The 25,443-nt window shown below is 41.1% G+C and overlaps 1 protein-coding gene across 3 annotated transcripts in view; it reads left to right on the forward strand.

The window, feature by feature from the left end:
* Nucleotides 1–4,062: 4,062 nt before the first annotated feature.
* Nucleotides 4,063–25,443, forward strand: part of GC (GC vitamin D binding protein) — a 52,728-nt gene continuing 31,347 nt past the window's right edge. For all 3 annotated transcript variants that reach the window (XM_087962729.1, XM_087962728.1, XM_087962730.1), the window contains exon 1: nucleotides 4,063–4,219. In XM_087962729.1, the coding sequence (XP_087818855.1) occupies nucleotides 4,156–4,219 (64 nt within the window). In that variant the 5' untranslated portion in view covers nucleotides 4,063–4,155. The remainder of the gene's footprint in view (nucleotides 4,220–25,443) is intronic.

Here is a 25,443-nt window from a genome sequence, read left to right on the forward strand (position 1 = left end):
TATTGACTGACTGTGTTAATAATTATCAGTTGGGGAACTTAAAATCCCTATTCACATCTTCCTTGAATTTTAAGGCAGTAGTAAAGATCTCAAGTAAGCGTTCTCTGGAAAATTCACCCCTGTGTGTAACCTACATTGTATTGTTTATTTTCCAACAGTGAGCTCCTGCATGGTTATGAAAGCTAGCAGGAGGGAAAGGTTAAGCTTTCAAACATCCATTGGGAGATTATGCATCCACATTGCCCCGATCTGCGAATTCAGTCAAAACAGAACATTTCTGCTCACTTCCCTGTAATTCAACTCCGTTCTCAAAAGGGCAGAATGAAAAGGGTGTGAAGAATTTCAGTCCAGCAAAAAAAAAAAAAAAAAACGTTATCCATGTTTTACAATGAGGGTTCCTTGGTGCTTTCTGGGCGCAGCTGTTTTCTTGGAGACGTTTAATGACCCAACTAGGTAACTTCATCAGTGGGAGGAGGAGGAGGAGGAGGAGGAGGAGGAGGAGGAGGAGGAGGAGGAGGAGGAGGAGGAGGAGGAGGAGGAGGAGGACTCTGGGGTGCTTGGTGCTCTCTGAGCTTGGTTGTTTTCATGCAGATGTTTTATTACCCAAACTAGGTGATATCATCATCAGTGATAGAAGGGAGGGAGGAGGAGAAGGCATTGATAATATTACTAATTTGGGTAATGAAACCTCTGCAACAAAATAACCAAGCTCAGAGAGCAGCACCAAGGACACCTTGTGTTCTGTATTAGAATACTCCAAATCCTGAAACCTGATTGGTCCACACGAGCCGCAACCTGATTGGATAACTAAACGGCCGTGATTGGCGTGCTTAGAATCAACCGCGATTGGCCGAGCCGATCGCGGGAGATTCAAAGCGCTGTCATTGGCCGCCGCGCCGCGGACAGCTCCTATATGAAGAGCTGCCAGGAAGCGCAGGTCTTGTACAGAACTGTATACTCAATAAAGAGCTGAATGTTCACTGTTGGTCTCGCGTCTCTATGGGGACCGATCTACCCAATCTAACACCTTGTTTCAACCCTGAACTACAAATATTCTCCTTTACAAGTTTTACATTGTCCTACCCAAGTTCGGCTTCCTTTGAAATTGTGCAAAAGTGTCTCATTCCCATCATAAACAGAAAATTGTTGATCATCCATTCCTGTCGAAGCCCAGCTATGTCTGAGTTTGATTTGCTTCCCAGGAGAACATTTTATTTATTTATTTATTTGTTTGTTTGTTTGTTTGTTTTGTCAAGCGATTATAAGATAACAGGTATAAGTATAAACATAGTTATGAATACATGAAATGGATACATATAAGAAAAATAAAATATATATATAAAAGAAACAACAGGACAGGGACGGTAGGCACATTGGTGCACTTAAGCACGCCCCCTATTACATATTAGTTTCTTTTAGAAACATATTAGTTTCTTTTGTGTCTTAATCACTCAGTCATAGAAGTTTTCAGAGAGTTGTTACAGTTAGAACTCAAAGCAAGTTTTAAAAAGTACCTTCGTGTTTTCGAATGTCAAATTCTTCTCTAAATAGAATTATTTTTTTTATCTTGGTCACTTCTCAAGTATGTTTCCAGTAGCTCTTTTATTTTTATTTTGTTTTACTTTATTATATTTCACTTCACTTCCCTTTATTTTACTTTTTTATTACACTTTCCTTTCCTTAATTTTGTTTTATTTTGTTTATTTTATTTTACTACATTTCATTTCATTTTATTATTTTATCTTAATATTGTTTTACTTTATTTTATTTTAGTATTTTACTTTGCTCTATTTTACTTTATTTTATGTTATTGTTTTAATTTATTTCACTTTATTTTACTTTATGTTATTTTAGTATTTTACTTATTTTACTTCACTTTATTTTATTATTTTACTTCCTTTCACTTCACTTTCTTTTACCTCACTCTCTTTTATTTTATTGACCTTGGCAAAGAATATTGATCTCAAAAGCACACTCAAAGGACAAGCGATGATCTAGCAGAGAAGACATTTGCTGTGGATAGCTCTAATAACCTTTCTTTTCGGTTGACTCAAAAGGTTAAAAGGTGATTTAATTGAAGCATGAGGTCTTTGAGAAAATGGGAAGGTTGAATAAAATGGTAACTTTCTCCATTGGGAGAACCCTTGATTTAGTTTTCTTCAGCTAGCAGGGATGTATTTCTTCCTGACCTGTCAAAATGCCACTGAACTACGGATAAAGATGATTAAAGTAGCCTCAATAAAATCTGTCTGGGGGTGAGAAGGTTTTCAAAGGTTTTCTGTTGAAAACTTTCCTGTCAAGATGAAATGGAAGAAGTCCTGTCACATGATATGGAACAGGGGCACGTGGATATAGTTGCCCTAGGCAGGCGGCCCTTGACTTACAACAATTCATTTAGGGACTGGTCAAAGTTACAAAAGCACTGAAGAAAAGTGGCTTAGGAGTATTTTTCACACTTACAAGCATTGCCCCACCCCCACCCCCATGGGGTCACTTGTCTCCTGCTTAAACAGGGGGTTGGACTAGATGATTACTAGATGACCTCCAAGGTCCCTTCCACAACTCTTTCTGTATTCTGTATACCGTCTTAATTGGAGAAAGCATTACACCAGGTTTGAAGTGTGAAGCCTGTAAGAAAGAGAAGATGCTTCTTTTGTGTGGTGCATTTCATATTTCAAGCCATAAACAGAATAACAGAGTTGGAAGGGACCTTGGAGGTCTTCTAGTCCAACCTCCTGCTCAGGCACGAGATCCTATACCATTCTAGACAAGTGGCTGTCCAGTGTCTTCTTAAAAAACCTCCAGTATTGAAGCACCCACAACTTCTGAAGGCAAAGCTGTTCCACTGGTTTATTGTTCTCACTGGTTTATTGTTAGAAAGTTTCTCCTTAATTCCAAGTTACTTGTCTCCTTGATAACTTTCCATCCATTGCTTCTTGTCTTGCCTTCTAGTGCTTTGGAAAATAAGTTGACCCGCCTCTTCTTTGTGGAAGCCCCTGAGATATTGATAGACTGGTATCGTGTCTCCCTTAGTCCTTCTTTTCATTAAACTCGACATACCTAATTCCTGCTACCATTCTTTATATGTTTTAGCCTCCAATTCACTGGTAGGATTCAAAAATTTTTACTACCAGGTCTGTGGGTGTGGCTTGGTGGGCATGGCGTGGCTTGGTGGGCATTAGTGAGAGTTTTGCAGCGATAATTCAGTGCCAGAAAAATAAACACAGATGGCTGATGCTTCATTTAACATCTTTATAAACATAAGTAGATTTTAAAAACCAGTTGTAAATTTCTCCAACATGGGGCAATCTCAAACAGTAACATGTTGCAAGTTCAGAGCAGAGCTCCAGTCTTCAGCAAGCAAGCAAGTTAGTTTCATCTTCAATAGACAGACTCAGAGCTTAACATAGCTGCAGAGTTGCAGAGCTCAACATAGAGCCACGCCTTGGCTACTTTGACAGGCATGGCTTCGTGAACGTGGCAGGGGAAGGTTACTGCAAAATCCACATTCCCTCCCCACCCCACTAATCTGCTTTCCACTTCCGTTCTCCTCTGCAGGGCAAGCAAAGAAGACCCAGCCAATCAGCTGGGACTCAATGGGAGGCAGAGAATAGATGGAGTTGGCGGGGCCAGTCAGAGGTGGGATTGGCCGGTTCTCCGAACTACTCAAAATTTCCGCTACTGGTTCTCCGGAACTGGTCAGAACCTGCTGAATGCCACCTCTGATACAATCCCCTAATCATCTTTGCTGCTGTTCTCTGCACTCTTTCTAAAGTCTCGCCATCTTTTTTTACATTGTGGTGACCAAAACTGGATGCAGTATTCTAGGTGTGGTCTTACCAAGGCATTATAAAGTGGTATTAAGACAGTTAAGTCTGCTGAGTTAATATTTAAGCCTAAACATGGTTTGGGGGTCAATTTCCTCTTTTGCCTTGTGTTTGCCTGACTCTGGACCTTGGCTTCCTCTCAGCCAGGCCAAGGATGCCTGCTCTCTGACCTTTGCATGGCAATTAATCATTGATCAATATATATATATATAAAGGGAAGCAATATATAAACACAAGGGCTCCGTTCAACAACGCCCCACTTGCAACCCAGCCATTGAAAACAAACCTTAAACGCACAACAGTCCAGAGTGATTGTCAAGGAACTAAGATGAAGGCTGGGGTTGGAAGCCTCCTGCTCCTCCTGCTCTCGTGTACTCATGGACTGCAGAGAGGTACAATTTTATATTGATCCTACGCACGCTTTGATTTTCTCTGATGAAAAGAAAAAGTGGGTATTTTTTCCCTAGCCAACATAGAACAGGCAAAAAAAGGTGCAGAGAAATTTGGCTGACTGGGTTGGCAAGCTGCATTGATTACCTTGGATCTTTTATTTATTTATTTTATTTATTTTGTCAAGAGATTATAGATAACAGGTACAAGTATAACATAGTTATGAATACATGAAATGGATACGTATAAGAAAAATAAAAAGAAAGAATAGGACAGGGAGGGTAGGCACATTGGTGCGCTTATGCACGCCCCCCTACAGACCTCTTAGGAAAGGGGTGAGGTCAATAGTACAAAAATGTAACAAAATGAATATTTAATGATTTACAAAACATATGTGAAGAGAAATAAGGGAAAAATTAATTATGGAGATTATACGTGTCTTTAAGGAAGTATGATATTTAATTGAAAAGAAGTGTTAAAGATGTTAAGATTTTAATGATTATTAATGACAGAACTGAATTGGAATGGAATGAGGGTTTATAATTACATATATCTTTTTTTTTTTAAAGAATATAGTGTGTATTATAAGAATGTACCAAGCAGAATTCGATTGGAAGTTATGTATTATGTATTATATTGAAGGTCATAACCTTAAGGTATATATTGAAATTTAAATAAGAGTTGAATGAATGTAATTAAAAGATATAAAGGTGTCATAGTCCAATTAGTAACTACAGGAGAAAATTTGTTTAATGAGAAAAGACAATATGAAATTGAAACAGAACAAACAAAAGCATAAATATAATGATTTGAATTGAGATGAGATAATCAAAATAAAATTGAGAAAATTAAAAGAGGGGAAAAACTATATAGAAAATGTAGAATAGTATAAGATATGGAATAGAACACAAAAAGGAGCATGAAATTGAGTTTTGTGTCCGTATAAAGAAGTTCAACCCGGGACCATGCTATTTTCAAAAAAGATGTTTTACTTGTATTTTGTATGTGTGAAAACCCAAATAAAACTTTATTAAAATAAATAAATAAACAAGCAAACCCTAATATTTAGCCAAACCTATTTGTGCTGTTTTAAATAACAGAATAACAGAGTTGGAAGGGACCTCAAAGGTCATCTATCCAACCCCAACCCCGACTAATGGTTGTCCAGATAGAAACCTGTTCTCCCAGTGAGAGTCTTGTTCAGTGTCTGGTTCTGACTTGATTGATTTTGATTCCAGGATTTCAAGAAGAGACCGGGCAGCCTTTTGTCTGGAATGGTATAGGGCCATGATGGCAAACCTATGGCACGCAAGCCATCACCCCAGCTTTGCTGCGCATGCACCTCCCGCCAACCAGCTGGTCTTTGGGTCTCTGCCGTGCATCTGTGGGGGGAGGGGTGCATGTGGGGGTGGGGTGCATGTGTAGGGGATGACTGTGCATGCGCAGGGGGTGTGGCACATGTGCGTGGTGCATGCACGGGGAATGTGCGCATGTTGCATTTTCGTGCAATAGCACTTTGCACTCAGTGACGAAAAGGTTAGCCATCACTGGTATAGGGTCTCCGTCTTGAGCAGTGGGCTGGACTAGAAGACCTCCAAGGTCCTTCCCAACCCCATTATTCTATGTTCTATTGGTTTAGTATGAATGCAGGGAAAAGAAAAGACACTTTCACATTGTAGGGCATCTAAAATGTTCTGCAAGGAGAAAGAAGGAGAACAAGAGAGAAAGGGAAAAAGGGAAGAAGGAAGGAAGGAAGAGACAGTAGGGGATGGAAAGGTCAGTGATAGAAAGAAGAGAGGGATTGGTGGACAGAAGGAAGGAAGGAAGGGAGAACAAGAGAGAAAAGGGAAAAAGGAATGAAGGAAGGGACGGTAGGGGAAGGAAAGGTCGGTGATAGAAAGAAGAGGGGGATTGATGGACAGAAGGAAGGAAGGAAGAAAGAGAACAAGAGAGAAGGGGGAAAAGGAATGAAGGAAGGGACGGTAGGGGAAGGAAAGGTCGGTGATAGAAAGAAGAGAGGGATTGATGGACAGAAGGTAGGAAGGAAGGAGAACAAGAGAGAAAGGGAAAAGGGAAGGAAGGAAGAGACAGTAGGGGAAGGAAAAGTCAGTGGTAGAAAGAAGAGAAGGATTGATGAACAGAAGGAAGGAAGGAAGGGGGAGGGAGGGGGAGGGAGGGGTCAGGGAGGGAGGGATGGGAAGGGGAAGGAAGGAAGGAAGGGAAGGGAAGGAAGGAAGAACAGAAGGAAGGAAGAAAGAAGGAATTGATGAAGGAAGGAAGGGGGAAGGAAGGAAGGAAGGAAGGAAGGAAGGAAGGAAGGAGAACAAGAGAGAAAGCGAAAAAAGGAATGAAGCAAGGGACAGGAGGGGAAGGAAATAGCACCAATACCATCATCATCATCATCTTAGTCATTGCCTATCCACTGCAAGATGAAGGCTTCTTCCACATGTTTCCAACCTATACACTCCTGAGTTTCCTTTTGCCAATTGGGCCTCCCCTACTTGCTGATGTCGGCATCCCTCTTCTTTTAGATCTCTTTCGTGGACACTTTTGATCAAGTGGGATCCATTCTATGGCTGCCTTGGTCCACCGGCCATCAGTTCTTCTTGCTATGTGACCAGCCCATTTCTACTTCCATTCCTTTTACTCTCCTGATTATATCATATACTTCACTTTGTTCCCTAAACCATGCACAGGACTTCCTATCTTGTCTTGTAATGCTGAGCATGTAACTTTCTGTGGGCCTTTGTGCCACTCGTAGCTTTTGTGTCGATGGCGAGGTTAGTGTTCAGGCTTCACCGGCTTATGTTAGAGCAGGTAGCAGGCACCAATCGAAAACTTTTCTCTTAAAATAATAACAGGAACAAAGGATAAATTGATTAAAAGATTATATTGTTACTTAATAGGTGTTAAGTTGGAAGAGGAACAAGTTAAAGGAACAATGATTGCATGGGCAAAAGATTTTGGATATGCCATAGAATTGGATAAATGGCAGAAGCTATGGGATAGGAATTATAAATTAACAATATCGACAGCATATAAAGAAAACTTGTACAAGATGTTTTATAGATGGCACTTAGCACCAGCAAAACTAGCAAAAATGTTTAAAGATAAATCAACAAAATGCTGGAAGTGTCACCAAATACCAGGAACATATTATCATATGTGGTGGACTTGCATAGAACCTAAAAGATATTGGACTAAAATGCACACATGGTTGGAAAAAATGATTAAACAACATATAGATTTGAAACCTGAAATATCTTTATTAGGAATGTTATCTGAAAGTTACAGTAAAGAAAAAAACATACTTAATCATACGTGTCTTCACAGCAGCTAGTATTGTATCTGCTCAAAATTGGAAAAGTGATAAGATACCGATAGAGGGAAAAGTAATCGGAAAAAAATTCGAATGTGCAGAAATGAATAACTAACATTAGAAATCAAAGAAAAAGAAGAATCTGAAGATTACATGGTATGGGATTTGTTTTATCAATGGTTAGAAAATAAAATAAATTAAAATGGATTAAGCAATAAGAGGAGCTGGTGAAACAGATATATTGGATATTACTTATATTGCTCATATGGGAATGTGATTATTGTTATATCGTTATATTGATAAGAAGAGTATTATTATTAGTTGTAAGCAACATGAAATATGTATCTAATTGACATACGATTGAAATGGAATGGATTTTTTAAATAATTTTATTCTAGAAAAAAACATTTATTTGACATACATTTAAAACAGACAAATCAATATACATACATACATACATACATACATACATACATACATATATATATATATATATATATATATATATATATATATATATATATATATGTTTTCTAAGGTTCTGGGTATTTGTATGTGGTGTTGGTTGTTCGGGTTTTCTCCCACGCATTAAGATTTAAAGTTCTAGCAACGTTTCAGCAGAATCTCATTCTGCCATCATCAGGCTTTGTATATATATATATATATTTTTCTGTGTTCTCGGGTATTTGTATGTGATCTTTGGCAGCTGGTTTTTCCGCATAAGACTGAAGTAGTAGGCAACGTGTGAAGTCTCATTCATCATCTTGGCTTGGGGCTTGGCTCTGTGCTTCTGATTGGGTGAGCTTGCAGCTGTTCTTCCTTTAACTTGGTGATTGGTGGGGGTTTGGCTGTGTTCTGATTGGTTGGGGGTTGGCCGTGTTCTGATTGGCTGGAGGCGTGTTCTGTTCAGGTGGGGGCTTGGTTGTGCTCAGGTTAGTCTTAGTTGCTGGGGGATTTTAGCTGGTGAGCTGTGATCCTGCTGTTTGGCTTCGAGTTCATGGTCATGCTGCATCTTCATGGTGGGTGTCAGTTCGCTTCATGTACGGCTCGGAGGGGTTTGAAGTGGGTAGTGATGCAGCTACAGTGCAGCTTCTGGTCCATGGTCGTGTCTCATCTTCTGTGTGTGTGTGAGTCTGTTTTCTAGACTCGGGATCACAGCAGGATCACAGCAGGATCACAGCTCACCAGCAACTAAGACTAACCTGAGCACAACCAAGCCCCCACCTGAACAGAACACGCCTCCAGCCAATCAGAACACGGCCAACCCCCCAACCAATCAGAACACAGCCAAACCCCCTACCAATGAGAACACACCCCCATCCAATCAGAACACAGCCAAGCCCCCACCCAATCAAGTCACACCCCCACTAGCAGTTAAAAGGAAGAAGCAGCTGCAAGCTCACATCACTCTGAGAAGCACAGAGCCGAAGACACAAGCCTGAAGATGATGAATGAGACTTCATCGAAACGCGTTGCCTAGATACTTCCAATCTTACGCGGGAGAAAACCCGAACCAAATCCAAAATCCACATACAAATATATATAGAACCTCAATATAATATATATATATATATATATATATATATATATATATAACACACACACACACACACACACACACATCTTACAGTATATATTGAGCAACGGTTCATTTTTTTTCTTTATCTTTATCTTTATCATTGACGTGATCTCCCTTGTTACAATAACTCCTTTGTACTTTTAATGTTTTAATTTCTCTATATAGTTTATGATTAAATGCACGTCTTCTGTCATTTCCTTAACTTATCCAAATATCAAATATTATCTTTTCTTTAAACACTCATACCCAATGTTCCATATTTCATAATAGTCACTATCTTGTTTATTTTTTAACAATTTGGTTAGGCTATCCATCTTAGCGCATTCATGTATTTTTTTAATTACCATATTCTCTGAAGGAGCAACCAAGAGGTTTCTTGTTCTATAATGAAAAGGGGGTGATAATACTCCCACTGACATTTTTCATTAAACCCCAAAGCCTTTTTTCCAGAGCTTAGTGGCTACAAATTACCTGATAATTAATATTTCCATTATGCTGGTGTTAAAGCAGTCTGGGCTCTGCCAAACCTCTAATTGGAATTTTTTTTTTATGCAATAAATAGAAAGCTGACACAAAAAGAACAGAAAAACCTTTCTCAAAATGAGTTCAAGGCCAGGGAAAATTCTTTGAAATAATATCTCTAATGTCGCCAATCAGCATAAAGGCCCTATCAAAATATAGAATAAGATAATTACATAATAGAACCAGACATTACATAATAGAACCAGGTATAAAAGTGGAATGCAAAGCAACAGATGAAATGAAATGAATCACCCCTATAATTTAGCCCGAACAGACCCCCATATGTAGATCTCATCTGAACTGTTATATTCAAATAGAGGGCTTTTATTTATAAAAGAGATGTGGTGGCTCAGTGGCTAAGACTCTGAGCTTGTGGATCAGAAAGGTTGGCAGTTCGGCGGTTCGAATCCCTAGCACCATGTAATGGAATGAGCTCCCGTTACTTGTCCCAGCTTCTGCCAACCTGGCAATTCGAAAACATGTAAAAATGCAAGTAGAAAAATAGGGACTCCTTTGGTGGGAAGGGAACAGCATTCCATGTGCCTTCAGTGTTTAGTCATGCCGGCCACATGACCACAGAGACATCTTCGGACAGCGCTGGCTCTTTGGCTTTGTAACAGAGTTGAGCAGCGCCCCCTAGAGCCAGAAATGACTAGCACGTATGTGCGAAGAGAACCTTTATCTTTACCTATTAGGAAAGGAGGGAGGGAGGGAGGAGAGAAAGGGAGGGAAGGAAGAATGGAAGAGGAATAGAAGGAAAGGAAGGAAGGAAGGAAGGATTGTAATGGTTTTGTAATGGGCTGTGAAAATTATAAGACTGGTGTCCAGATCATGAAATCAAAGCTATGAATACTGTTGGTTGCACAGTCAGTCAAAACCTTGTTCATCTCTTGAGTCATTTTTGTCCAACTCGTGAGCCCTTATATAGGTAGTCCACAACATACAACCTTTCATTTAGCGACTGTTCAAAGTTACAACAGCAATGAAAAAGGTGACTTAAGGCATGACTGTTTTTCACCCTTACGAGCATTGCTGTGTCCCCTTAATTAAAATTCAGATGCTTGGACAATATGCATGCATTTATGGCAGAGGCAGTGTCCCAGGGTCACTGTTTTGTCTCGTTTTGTGACCTTCTGACAAGCCAGGTCCATAAGAAAACTAGATTCACTTAACAACTGTGTTCCTAACTTTAACAACTGCAGTGGTTCACTTAACAACTGTGGCAAGGAAAGGTCGTAAAAATGGGGCAAAGCTCACTTGACAACTGTCGTAGCTCAGCAAAGAAAATTTTTGCATTCAGTTGTGATAACAAGCCAAGAACTACCGATCTGTGATTTTGGAGTTTGGATTGCTCTTGAAATATGTTGTTTTAATATTGTTTGTACTGGAGCCCACCCCTTTCCTGGCCTCATATCTGTCAGTTGTCACTATGACAAGGTGGGAGGGGTCCGAAAATAGTACCTGAAAAATTTAAATTGTGGACCAGGGACAGCTGTTAATCAGAAAGTGGGAAGAAACAGTTGCAGTTTAAGAGGCATGAAAGCAGGAGTGGGATTCTACCAGTTCGCACCTATTCGCTAGAACCGATTGTTAACATTCTAAACAGTTCACAGAACTGGTTGTTAGAAGAAATGACTGGCCTAATCCTGTAAGGAAGGCAGGAAGGAAACATTCTGGTGTTGCTTACAGAAACTGCCTCTCCGTTAACCCTTATTACATTCTTGGCAGGACTAGACTTCCTGTCTCTGGAACTTCTCTGGAGTTTTTTTCCCCTCCTTTGCTGGTACTTTGCTTGTGTGGAGGGACCATTCATAGTTACAATGGCACTGAAAAAAGTGACTTATGACCCTTTTTCACACTTACGACTGTTGCAGCATTCCTACAGTCATGAGAGGCCAAGCGAGGAGATGCGTGCCTCGATGTGAGTGATATTGAGTTGGCCACGCCCAGCCAATAACATGACCACCAAGCCACGCCCACCAACTAAGCCACACCCACAGAACCTGTTGTTAAAAAAATTGAATCTCACCCTTGCATGAAAGTTTCCAAAATATGAGTCTCGGTTTACTTTTACTGCTAAAATTACATTTTACGGCTGCTACGTTCCATAACCCTCAAACCCTCAAACCTACACTTTTAGTTCAGCTTTTTAACACGTGCTGGGTGAGGAACAAAATGCAAACGGTCATGAGAATGAGGGAATGGATGGAGTCATTGAAGCAGTCGACGTGAGGTTAAATGGACTCCATAAGATGGTACAGGACAGGAAGGCCTGGAGGAACATTGTCCATGGGGTCGTGATGGGTCAGACACAACTTTACAACTAACAACAACAACCTTTAACACAGAATAACAGAGTTGGAAGTGACCTTAGAGTGTATGCAGTATATTTTCTATCGCTGGGCTGAGCAATCCAAGACAGAAGCAGGAGGCAGAGAAAAATGAGGGATTAATGCATGTCAGTTTTGCCTTATTTTGACCAGCCTGCTGCTGGCTGCCAATGAATTTTTTTTTCATCTGAGAGCAGATGTTGGCAGCAGTACTAACATGGCTGAGCCTTAATTTTCCCTCCTGCCTCGCCATTGTAAGTGATCAAGGCAATTTTGCAACGCTTCCATTATGACTCAGGGCAATTTGGTGTGTTTGATGCGAAGCAAAGTACATCGGTTCTTGGCAGAGGTTAGTTTTCCTTGGAAGAGTCACGCTGATAAGCTGTGGCCTTGCTCGCAGACTGTCTTTTCTTTTCTATTAGGTTCTGATATAATCTAGCCTTTGATGGACCCAGATTGAGGAAGGTGTCTTCCTGAGACCATTATCTGTGAACTGACCTTAAATATCACATTTCGGTTCTTACTATGTTACAGAGCCCCTGATTATGACATCGAACATGTAAACAAGCTAAATACACTACTAACATGGGCAGCATCCTGCCCACACGCTTTTATCTTTCTTGGTGACTTCAATCTACCTCATATTAACTGGACCCTTAACGAATGTACAACTGAACCCACACATGCAACCTTCTACAATGCAGTAACAAATCTGGGACTAGAACAACTAGTAACCAACAATACTAGGCTTAACAACTGCCTTGATTTCATCTTCTGCAATAGTTTGAATTCAATTTACAGAATACAAATTAAAGAACCCTTTTCCAACAGTGATCACAACAAGATTGACTTTTGTCTCAACGTACGTCCACGCAAAAATAATCACAATGACAAAATCCCCAATTATAACTTCAAAAAAGGCAACTATGATCTTATAATCAACTATCTCTCTTCCTTTGATTGGCAATTTCTATTCACTGGATGAAATACTGTTGAAGACCATTACAACATATTCTTACTAGAAATCAAAACAGACATCAAACTATATGTACCATTAACAACTCCCAAAACCAGAAAAAAACAAATTACCCATAACAATAAGCAAGCTTCAATCCAAAAAGAGATCACTTTGGTGAAAAAAACAAATCTGGTCACGTTGCCAACTTCAAAAGCCGATATAAAAATCTATGCCACCAGATAAAAACTGAATGCACTAATTATCACATTAAACAAGAGGAAAACCTTCTACGCACAAATTCCACCCGCGCTTTCTACAATGTTGTAAACAACAAACTAAAAGACTCAAGGTCCATCCCACCCCTGAAAGGACATAATGGCAAAGACTGCAATGACAACACCATCAAAGCAAAACTCTTTAACACATTCTTTGGCTCAGTATTTGTAAACAGCAATGGATCAAGCCTAGGATTTCCTAGTCGAACCATAGACAACTACAATGATCCAATACATAATGATTTTACAGAAGACATTGTTGAAAAAGCACTGCGCAATCTAAAACCATCTCTATCTATTGGACCGGACGGAATATGTGCCTACTTCTTAAAAAAGCTATCCACTGCCATAGCCGAACCTCTAAGCATAATCTTTGAAAAATCTTTCAGGAACAGCTCCTTGCTAAAACTATGGTCACAAGCCACGGTCATCCCCATATTCAAAAAGGGAGACCCCCAGCCGAGTTGAAAATTACAGACCAATCTCCTTATGCTGCGTCACCTGTAAAGTCATGGAATCAATTATTAACCAATCCCTCATCCTCCACTTAGAGACAAACAACCTATTCTCTAATAAACAATTTGGTTTCAGAAAAAAACTATCCTGTAATCTGCAACTCTTACACTGAAAAAACATATGGACTACACAACTCGATCAGGGCAAACAAAACAATAGACACAATCTACATAGACTTCTGTAAAGCCTTTGATTCAGTGGTACATGACAAACTACTCCTAAAACTAAAATCTGACGGTATCTCTGGACACCTACATAACTGGATAGAAGCATTCCTGTCAAACAGACAACAAATGGTCAAAATTGGGAGCGTCCTATCAAATTCTGTACCTGTCAATAGTGGTGTCCCCCAAGGCAGTGTTCTAGGACCAACTCTCTTCATACTCTACATAAATGACCTCTGTGATCATATTAAGAGCAACTGCATTCTCTTCTCTGATGATGTAAAGCTATTCAACATCACAGACAATACTGCTACCCTCCACAAAGACCGTGACTATGTATCAGAATGGTCAATCAAATGGCAACTTCAAATCTCAACAAATAAATGCTCTGTCTTACATATTGGCAGAAAAAAATCAGAAAATAAAATACAAGCTAAATAGTCAAGACCTTGTTGAGGATCCAAACTTTGTCAAGGACCTTGGAGTACTCCTCTCAAATGATCTAAGTGCTAGAGGCCACTGTAACTACATAGCTAATAAGGCATTAAGAGTTGTTAACCTAATCCTACGTAGCTTCTTCTCTGGTAATATCACACTACTAACGAGACCATACAAAACATTTGCTAGACCAATACTCGAATACAGCTCATCAGTCTGGAACCCACATTACGTATCTGATATTAACACAATTGAAAAAGTCCAGAAATATTTCACAAGAAGAGTTCTCTGCTCCTCTACTCATTGCAAAATACCTTATGCCACCAGACTTGAAATTCTAGACCTAGAAAACCTAGAACTACGCTGCCTTCGGTCCGATCTAAGTGTAGTATATAAAATCATACATTGCAATGTCCTACCTGACAATGAATACTTCAGCTTCAACCATAACAATACAGGAGCAAACAATAGATACAAACTCAAGGTTAACTGCACCAAACTTGACTGCAGAAAATATGACTTCAGCAACAGAGTGGTCAATGTTTGGAATACTCTACCTGACTCTGTGGTTTCTTCCCCAAACCCCAAAAACTTTAACCTTAGACTGTCTACTATTGACCTCACCCCCATCCTAAGAGACCTGTAGTGGGCGTGCATAAGCGCACCAATCATGCCTACCGTCCCTGTCCTATTGTTTTTTTTTTATTTTTCTTATAAGTATCTATCTCATGTATTCAAAACTATATTTATTCTTATACCTGTATCTTGTAAGCGATTGACAAATCAATCTGAACCGGCTGAATCCCACCTGAGAGAGGAAGGGGGTCAAGCTATTTTCCAAAGCACCCGAAGGCCAGACAAGGAATAATGGATGGAAACTGAACAAGGAGAGATTCAATCTGGAAATAAGAGAAACTTTCTGACAGTGAGTGCAATCAACCCACGAAACAGAAGTTGCCTTCAGAAGTTGTGGGAGCTTCATCCCTGGAAGCTTTCAGTGAGATTGGACTGCCATCTGTCAGAAAAGATGTAGGGTCTGCTTGGGCAGTGGGGGGTTGGACTAGATGACCTGCAGGGTTCCTTCCAACTCTGTAAATCTATTAACCTTCCCACAAGCAAAGTCAATGGGAGAAGTTCTCACTGTCAGGGAATTTCTCCTTAGTTCAAGGTTGCTTCTCTCCTTGATTAATTTCCATCCATTGCTTCTTGTCCTGCCTTCAGGTGCTTTGGAGAATAGCTTGACTCCCTTTTCTAGAAAGGACTCACTCTTTTCCGAAAGATTAGATTAGATTAGACTCAACTTTATTGTCATTGCACATGATGATAGATAGGTAGGTAGGTAGGCAGATAGGTAGGTAGATGGTGGGTGGGTGGATGGTTAGGTAGGTAGGTAAGTAGATAGAGATAGATAGATAGATAGATAGATAGATAGATAGATAGATAGATAGATAGATAGATAGATAGATAGATAGATAGATAGATGGATGGATGGATGGATGGATGGATGGATGGATGGATGGATGGATGGATGGATGGATGGATGGGTAGATGGATGGATGGATGGATGGATGGGTGGGTGGGTGGGTGGGTGGGTGGTTAGGTAGGTAGGTAAGTAGATAGAGATAGATAGATAGATAGATAGATAGATAGATAGATAGATAGATAGATAGATAGATAGATAGATAGATAGATAGATGGGTGGGAGATGGATGGGTGGGTGGGTGGGTGGGGTGGGTGGGTAGGTAGGTAGGTAGGTAGATAGGTGGGTGGGTGGGTAGGTAGATGGGTGGGTAGGTAGGTAGATAGATAGATAGATAGATAGATAGATAGATAGATAGATAGATAGATAGATAGATAGATAGATAGATAGATAGATAGATATAGATATAGATAGATAGATATAGATATAGATATAGATAGATATAGATATAGATATAGATATAGATAGATAGATAGATATAGATATATATATATATATATATATATAGAGAGAGAGAGAGAGAGAGAGAGAGAGAGATAGATAGATAGATAGATAGATAGATAGATAGATAGATAGATAGATAGATAGATAGATAGATAGATAGATAGATAGACTGGCTGCCCAATTCCCTGACAACCCCTCTATACCTATGAATCTGTAGCACAGGGGTCTCCAAACTTGGCAACTTTAAGACTTGTGGACTTCAACTCCCAGAATTCTCCAGCCTGATAATTCTGGGAGTTGAAGTCCACAAGTCTTAAAGTTGCCAAGTTTGGGGACCCCTGGTGTAACGTGATAGCTCCCCACATGAGCACCTCTGAGGCCGAACTCTTAGACCCATCATCCCTGACTATGAGCTAAGTAGGTTGGGTTGATGGAAGTTGTAGCTGCAGACATTCAGAAGTTGGGTCAAGGCAGGCCTGCATCGAACCATAGGACGGAAATTTACCGGCAAGGTTTGGCAATTGTTTGCTTGCACTTTCAGCCACAAAATGTCTCAGCTTACGGGAAGAGATAAGGCATTGAACTACGGATCCTGTTCCATGTATTTTTCCTGCTATTTGCATCATTTTCTTTGTTTATATATCACACGTTCCTAGCCATGAAGCCAACCATCTATTTGCTAGTCTTTGAGAACCAAGATTAGAGTTACTGTAACAACTATGTTTCCTCAAAAATAAGACCGGGTCTTATATTAATTTTTGCTCCAAAAGACGCATTAGGGATTATTTTCCCGTTAGGTCTTATTTGGGGGACAATATGGTACTAAATGTGTCCATCTTAATTGGGGAGGTAGGGCTTATATTACAAGGATTCTGAAAAATCATGCTATTTTCCGATTGAGACTTATTTTTGGGAAAACATGGGTACAGTGGTGGGATTCAAAAAAATTTACTACCGGTTCTGTCGGCGTGACTTGGTGGGCATGGGTTGGTGGGCATGGCAGAAAAGAATACTGTAAAATCTCCATTCCCTCCCCACTCCTGGGGGAAGGTTACTGCAAAATCCCATTCCCTCCCCACCCCACTAACCTGCTTTCCAGCTTCGCTCTCCTATGCAGGGAACCAAAGAAGACCCAGCCGATCAGCTGGGACTCAATGGGAGGCGGAGAATAGATGGGGGCGGGGCCAGTCAGAGGTGGGATTCCGAACTACTCAAAATTTCCACTACTGGTTCTGCAGAACTGGTCAGAACCTGCTGAATACCACCTCTGCATGGGTAGCTAAATTTTCTAGTTCCATTTTCCTTCTCTACTGTTTCCTCCCTCCCATCCCAAATAAATGTCCCATCTATTTAAAACCTGGTTCCTGGAAGCAGGATAATGGCAGATATCAGTATGTGTAGCCCTGTTTTCAAAACACTAGATTCAATTTGATCAGCTGTTGAGACTTTTGAGTGCAAGGAAGATCAGCTTTGATCAGCTGTTGAGACTGTTGAGTGCAAGGAAGAACGAAGATGATTAGGAGACTGGAGACTAAAACACGTGAAGAACAGTTGCAGGAATTGGGTTTGGCTAGTCTAGTGAAAAGAAGGACTAAGGGGGACATGATAGCAGTGCTTCAATATTTGAGGGGCTGCCACAAAGAAGAGGTCATCAACTTACTTTCCAAAGCACCAGAAGGCAAGACAAGGAACAATGGATGGAAACTAATCAAGGAGAGAAGCAGCCTGGAATTAAGGAGAAACTTCCTACAGTGAGGACAATTAACCAGTGGAACAGCTTGCCACCAGAAATTGTGGAAGCTCCATCACTGGAGGCTTTTAAGAAGAGACTGGACAACCATTTGTCTGAAATAATATAGGATCCCCAGGGGCTAGATATATATTGGACTATATTGGACTAGAAGACCTCCAAGGTCCCATCCAACTCTCATGATGATCTGAATCTTGGTACAATTACAGGAAGTCCTTGACTTACAACAATTTGTTTAGCAACCATTCAAAATTGTAACAGCACTAAAGATTTATGACCAATCCAGGAGTGCAGCAATTTGCTTAAGAACTATGGCAAAAAGATTGTAAAGTCGGACATGACTCCCTTAACAACCCTCTTGTTTAGGCAGTGGAAATTCTGATCTCACTTTTGGCCATAAATTGAGGACTACCTCTATAAAAGTTTGTTTCAGTTCAGAGACTCAGTCAAAGCTCTATTAAATCGAATCTCTGGAACAGGGCTTCACTCGCTTGAAACATATTCATGTGGATATTCACCATGAGGTTGTGGATATTCACGGTGAGGTTATGTACAGGTAGTCCTCGAACTCATGACCATAATTGAGCCCAACATTTCTGTTGCTTTAGTGAGACATTTGTTAAGCAAGTTTTGCTCCATTTCATGGTCTTCCTTGACACAGTTGTTAAGTGAATCACTGCAGTTCCAAAGTTGGTCACACAGTTGTTAAGTGAATCTGGCTTCCCCATGGACTTTGCTTATCAGAAGGTCATAAAAGGAGATCACGTGATCCTGGGACATTGCAACCAAGGGCCCATTTTACCGGTTCCCCGAACTACTGGGAACCATAACAACCGGTTCTATAGAACCGAGCCAAACCAGTAAAATCCCACCCCTGCCTGTTTCCTCCCTCCCCCCTGGGTGCATCATAAATCAGATTCTCCAATGAAGCAAGTCCAGGCTGGGTGTCATCAATCACGTTCTCCAATGAAGGATTTTCAAGGGCAGAAGATATGGTAGCCTAGCTACAATCTTTTAAAGATAAGGGCGGAATGTACTCTGGTTTTAAACTGCCATACTGCTCCTTCAGATTCCACACACACCCCTTGGTTATGGCAACTTGAAAACCTGCATAGGAATGTTTTACGAGTTGACATCACCTTTTTCAGTGATGTTGTAACTTCAAACAGACACTAAACCAACTGTTGTAAGTTGAGGTCTACCTGTATTTTATGCATGAATATATAAGTCTGTATTACACTTGAAGTGCAAACGAAAGACATTTTTTACTGGTTTAGACTTCACTCTGTCCTGATTTATTTGGAAATCTAAGGGGGGTTGTTTCTGTGTAAACATCCGCAGCTTTGCTTCATAAGACTGAATTCCCACATTGTATTAAAGCATACAGTAGTTTCTTTGGTTGGGTTGAGCAAGATATTGAAGCCAGATATTTTTATTTGCTCATGCAGCAGAGGTAAAACAAGCAGTCAAAGCCAGCAAGGTGCTCTTAATCAGGGATGGGATTCAACCAGTGTTACTACCGGTTCTGTGACTACATCTTGCACTGCACGAACGTGTCAAAAACGTTAAGCTGTGCCGCCCAGACAGCTGAAAAGCACTGCGTGCCGGTGCACAGCATTTGAAAAGCCTCTTTTTTTCCTGCTTTTTCAACCTCAGCAGGAAATAAAAGACAGGTAAGAGCCCGGCAGGGCGGGTGGGCCAAACAGCAGCAAACACAGAACCGGTTCGATGTCTGTTGCTCTTCAGAACTACCGCTTCTATAGAACTGGGCAGAACCAATAGCATCCCACCCTTGCTCTTAATTTTTAAAAAGAGGTTTAGAAAGCTAAAATCTAGGAAACTGCATGTGTAAGCAAGCGCAGCCGCTTTGGAAACTGGTTTTCCTGCGCTGTTCGAGAGGGCTGCTTCATTTCTTAAAAGGAAGAAAACATATTAGGACAGTGGTCGCCAACCAGTGGGCCGGGGGCCACTGGTGGTCTGCGAGAGAAAATTTTGGTGGTCCTCAGAGAAATGTCATCCCCAAAGCAATTAATCCAGGCTGCGCGGGAACACAAGGCTTGCGTCGCTTGCATTGCGAACAACACGAGGTAGTGAGGGGAGGGGGGAAAGAGCGGAGGGGGGGGAACTTGCCCCACTCGCCCCACGCGCCTGGCCTGGCCACCGGGCTGCTTCTTTCCGCTTCTTTCTTCTTCTGCTTTTGGCTGCATGCAAGGAAAGCAGCAAAAGTCTTTCTTTCTCTCCCCCAAACTCCGCCAGAAATGACTAGACCCAATTGGCTCTTAGCTTGGGGATACAGATGGAAGCATCCACCACACAATCGAGAGAAAAAAAAAGGCTTCAATCATGCAGTTATGGAAATCAGGTAGATTTGTTTTGGATTCTCTCTCTGAATTCCCCTGAAAGGGAGAGAAACGTGGACAGCCAAAACCACGATGGTGTTGGAAGAAATAGCCTTCTGGGTTCAGTTCCAAGTGGGGAAGAAAAGACACTGGAAACATGGTGACTGCTTGGAAAGATGGTTTAATGGTGGACAGGACCACATGGCTTCGAGCCCTGGGTTTTATTGCTCTCTGTTGGGATTTGAATTTGAGCTTGTATTCTGATTGGTTGTCAGACTCTCATGGGGCCATGCAGGGGCCACTCTGTAGGCTGTCCTGAGTCCCAGGCTTGGTTGAGCCTTGCCGGATGATGATGTCATGAAAAGGCTTTGGGATTCCTATTATTAGTCTGCCTGAAGGAGGTAGATCTTTGTTATGTAGAATAGACTGGCCCGGGCCTTAATGGCCCATTAGCAAAGAAAGTGGGGCTGAGATTCTGCCTCTCTGAGTTTCTACTTCTCTTTTAGGGGAAATATTCTGCCTTTTTTTAGTATATATCCTAAAATATCTCATTTTTGTAGGAGAGGGTGGGTTTTAACTTCCAACAATGGTCTGCATTATTTGGAAGGTGAAAGATGGTTGGGCAACACACTGGAAGAAAAGCTGTTTGCCTGCATGTATATATTGGATGGGAAGCCCTCCCCCACCATTCCCAGGAATAAAATATTCTACAGAATATTAAAAGGGGAAAAATAGAATATTTTTCTAAAGAAGAGGAGAAAAGTCTCCTTAACAGAGGCTGAAAGCAGCCCCAGTCCTTCTGCTATAGGAAAACAGCCTAAAAAAGAATGGATATTTTGTAAAGCCAGGCCACTCTATTCATAAACAAAGGGCAGCCAGCAGCCCCCAAATAAACAGCATAAGAGGCAAGGTGCAGAAACTGACAAGATTAGCTCAGATAAACAAAACACCTAGGATTTACATATCCCCTTTTACCTGTAGAGCCAGTCATGACCCCTACATGACCCCATAGGAATCCGGCAATAGCCATTAAAATATTAAAGGAAATGTTTTTGCACAGGGACAGGCTCCTCAATCACAAAGCCATCCAAATTGTATAAAAGCCCATCTAGTCTCAATCTCAGTTTGTCAGCCACCCAGAAACATGCTGCTGTCACTATTTCTTTCTGTCTACCCAATTAAATGGAGACCTCCTTTCCAACTGCAGCCTGCCTCCAATTCCTTTCTCGTACATTTTTCTCCCGGCCAGATTTTACTTCCAATAATTGGTAAAGAAAACACAGCTACATAAATATGCAAAAGACTCTATGGCTTTCAATGATATCAGTGATAGACTTGCTTCTAATTGAACATGCAAACCATTTTACATGTTCTTATCTACTTGGATAATACCATATATTAGATCCATTATGAACAATGCCTTTTCCAAAAAATAATAATAATAACCTAGACCTTTTTTCTCCTTGCAACTATCAGAAAACTTTAAATTTATTCCTTCCTTCCTGAAAAGGATCCAACTGGCTTTCTATTCTTTTTTTCTCAGTTTGTATTTTGCTCTGTCTCTCTGTTTGCAAGCACAAGCAATGTACTTTTCAAGTGAGTTATGATGGACACTGTGTACTTTAATGCTTACTGTTCTTCTTCTTCTTCTTCTTCTTCTTTTTTTTTTTTTTTTTGGCTTCTTGGTTTTGCTGTGTTTAACAAGTCTCTCTTCGTTTCTTTATTCCCTCAAGGAGCAAAGCTTCCTTCTTATCCATTTTACTTTAAATTTCTGAAAAACAGTGTCAACGCTTGAGTTGAGCTGGCGCTTAATAATTTGTGACAGTTGAACTGTTTCTATCTTCTCTATGGTGTCTCTTCCTTATTCTTTATTTTTCTGCTTTGTTCTACACTCAGGTATGTTGTCACTAACTTGTTATTGTAAAGATTTTTTTTTTTACTTCAAAGCTGAAATCTTATAAAACCCTTAATTAGGAACACAGCTCTACCAAAAGAATCTTATTTTTTCTCGAGACATTCATCCTCCCAGACAGAAGAGCTACATTTGAAGCTCACTCTGTATCAACCTGAAGTCAACATGATTTATTCTTTCCGTTTTCAAAAAGTAGAGGCAAATAAAAACAGAGCAAAAAAGAAAACCAGGCAGGAGTTTGTGCCACCGAACTGTTGGAAGAAATATCCAGGTCCAGTTCCAAGCCAGGAGAAAGACACAGGAGACAAAATGGAGGCTGGAGGCTGATTGGAAAGAGGGCCCATTTATTGATAAAGCAGAACTTGTGTGATGCTGGGCAACTGACCAAATGGAGTTGAGAATGAGGGAGTTTTTAATACCTTCTCTTGGGCTTTGCACTTGAACTTCCTGTTCCTGTGCAAGTAGATGTATTCTATTGGCTGTTGTCAGACTTCCATGGGGAGTCTGTAGAGGTGATGTTTGTCTGAGCTAAGTTTGGTTGAAGTTTGGGCTGGTGCAATGAAGGGGCTTGTTGGGCAATTTCTATTTCTATTGTGGCCGAGAGCTAACCCTATCTTTGTTCAGACCTTGCTGTAGGGAATTTGCTTATGAATAGAGCTAGCTCTCTTTTTATCTCTTAAGTGCTGATATCTGCTGTGGGCTATTAAGAAAGGTGGGGGATATTAAGAGTGAGTCTGCTTCCTGCCTCTAAAAAACATGCTTCTCCGTTTCTCATCCAGGGAAATATAATATTCTGCCTTTTTAATATTTCCTAAAATATTTCATTCTTCTAGGAGAAGGATGGGTGCTATCTTTCTACAGAATGAAAAGATTGAGCAATTTGTAGTCCAGCCATTTTAAGAAATACAGCCATTGCCTTCTCACCAGCCATAGCAAATTGTTCATCTGCTTCAATAGGAGGCAACCTACATTGTGGTTGTGAGTGCTCTGTAATTGTGAATGCTCTGTGTGGGTTCAAGTTGGGCATATTCTGCAAGTGTATCCACTTACAGGTAGTCCTCAACTTAAGACCACAATTGGGATCAGAAAGTTCATAAAATGGAGGAAAACTCACTTAAGTTATTAAGTCCACCAGAACTGGCCAGTTTGTGATTATGTGTCCTCAGCATCATTTCTAAGGATCACAATTCCTCCTCCTTCTCCTCCTGCTCCTCTTCTTCTTCATCTCCTCCTCCTCCTAGCTTCTTCTTCCTCCTCTCCTCTCCTCTTCCTCCTCTTCTTCTCCTCCTCTTCCTACTGCTTTCTTCATCTTCTCCTCCTCTTTTTCTCCTCCTTCTCTCTTCTTCTTTCTTCTTCTTCTCCTCCTCCTTCTCCTCTCTTCTCCTCCTGCTCCTCTTCTTCTCCTTCTTCTCCTCCTACTCCCATCTTCTACTTCCTCCTCCTCCTCTCCTCTTCCTCCTCTTTTTCTTCTCTTCCTCTTCCTCTCTTCTTCTTCTTCTTCTTCTTCTTCTTCTTCTTCTTCTTCTTCTTCTTCTTCTTCTTCTTCTTCTTCTTCTTCTTCTTCTTCTTCTCCTCCTCCTCCTCCTCCTCCTCCTCCTCCTCCTCCTCCTCCTCCTCCTCCTCCCTTCTTCTCCTCCTCCTATTCCTCCTCCTCTCTTCTCCTTCTCCTCCTCCTATTCCTCCTCCTCCTCCTCCCCCCCCCCCAGCCACTGCCTTTGCGCATTATTCTGCCTTTTGACAGAAGAGGGATCTTTTTCTTTCTAATTTTCCTTTTTTTTTTCATAGTTACCAACTTTGCACAGCACCGGATCGATGCAGTAGAAGTAGCCAAAGTCTTTGCTTCATCTAGCATTGTTCTAATTTCCCAGGTGGACCTTGAAGATTAAAAAAAAATCTATGGGGATGTCTAGAATTTCAGTGTTTCTCCATTCTCATGGTTTTAATAAATCAGGGAAGACAGCAGAATATTAATGGGGAGGAGTATCTCCTAAGTAGCTGGAGTGAAGAAGGCGAGGGAGGCTTTTATTTAAAATGCTATTTTACTCAGTGATTGTCAAACTGCATCAAAGGGCCTTAACTACACAGAAGCCATCATTTTAAATGGATGTTCTCCATTTAAGCCAAGATTTATGGTCTCTCTCTCTCTCTCTCTCTCTCTCTCTCAAGGAGGAACTATCTAGAGTTAGAGGCGATGCTAAATGGATGTAAATAAAGCTTTGATAATCAGCAGGGTGATTGGGGAAGGTTTCCAAACTCCATTTCTATTGAGCTGTCAGCAGAAGATCGATGTAATTTTTATAGGGAGCTGTTTAAAAAATAGACATATATTTGTTCAGTGCGTATGATTTATTACAGACAGGATGAATGTTCAATGAGGGGGTTCATAATTGAAGCCTGTGCTTTTCTGAGCTACTTGTGAGCAAAGTGGTAATAGAATTTGTTATGGCAAAGAGGTAGCTATTTCTTACATCCTTGCTTAGTGCAACAAGCAAGTCTTCCTCCTCCTCCTCCTCCTCATCTCTCTTCTTCTTCTCCTCCTCCTCCTTTGCCTCCTCTTCTCCCTTCTCCTCCCCCTCCTCCCTCCTTCTCCTCCTCCTCTTCCTCCTCCTCCTCCTCCTCCTCCTCCTCCTCCTCCTCCTCCTCCTCCTCCTCCTCCTTCTTCTTCTTCTTCTTCTTCTTCTTCTTCTTCTTCTTCTTCTTCTTCTTCTTCTCCTCCTCCTCCTCCTTCCTCCTCCTCCTCCTCCTCCTCCTCCTCTCCTCCTTCCTCCTCCTCCTCTCCTCTTCTTCTCCTCCTCCTCCTCCTTCTCCTCCTCCTCCTTCCTCCTCCTCCCTCCTCTCTCTCTTCTTCTCCTCCTCCTCCTCCTCCTTCTCTGTTTCTCCTCCTCCTCCTCCTCCTCCTCCCTCCTCCTCTCTACCTTCTTCTTCTCCTCCTCCTCCTCTCTCTCTTTTCCTTCTTCTCCTCCTCCCTCCTCCTCCTCCTCCTCCTTCCTCCTCCTTCCTCCTCCTCCTCCTCCTCTCTCCTCCTTCTCCTCCTCCTCCTCCTCCTCCTCCTTCTTCTTCTTCCTCTTCTCCTCCTCCTCCTCCTCCTCCTCTTCCTTCTTCTTCTTCTTCTCCTCCTTCTCTCTCTCTCTTCTTCTTCTTCTTCTTCTTCTTCTTCTTCTTCTTCTTCTTCTTCTTCTTCTTCTTCTTCTCCCTCCTCC

The sequence above is a fragment of the Notechis scutatus genome, chromosome 4 (assembly GCF_049901735.1).
Source record: "Notechis scutatus isolate UNSWTSFEM ecotype Mainland chromosome 4, rNotScu1.2, whole genome shotgun sequence".
NCBI lineage: Eukaryota > Metazoa > Chordata > Lepidosauria > Squamata > Elapidae > Notechis > Notechis scutatus.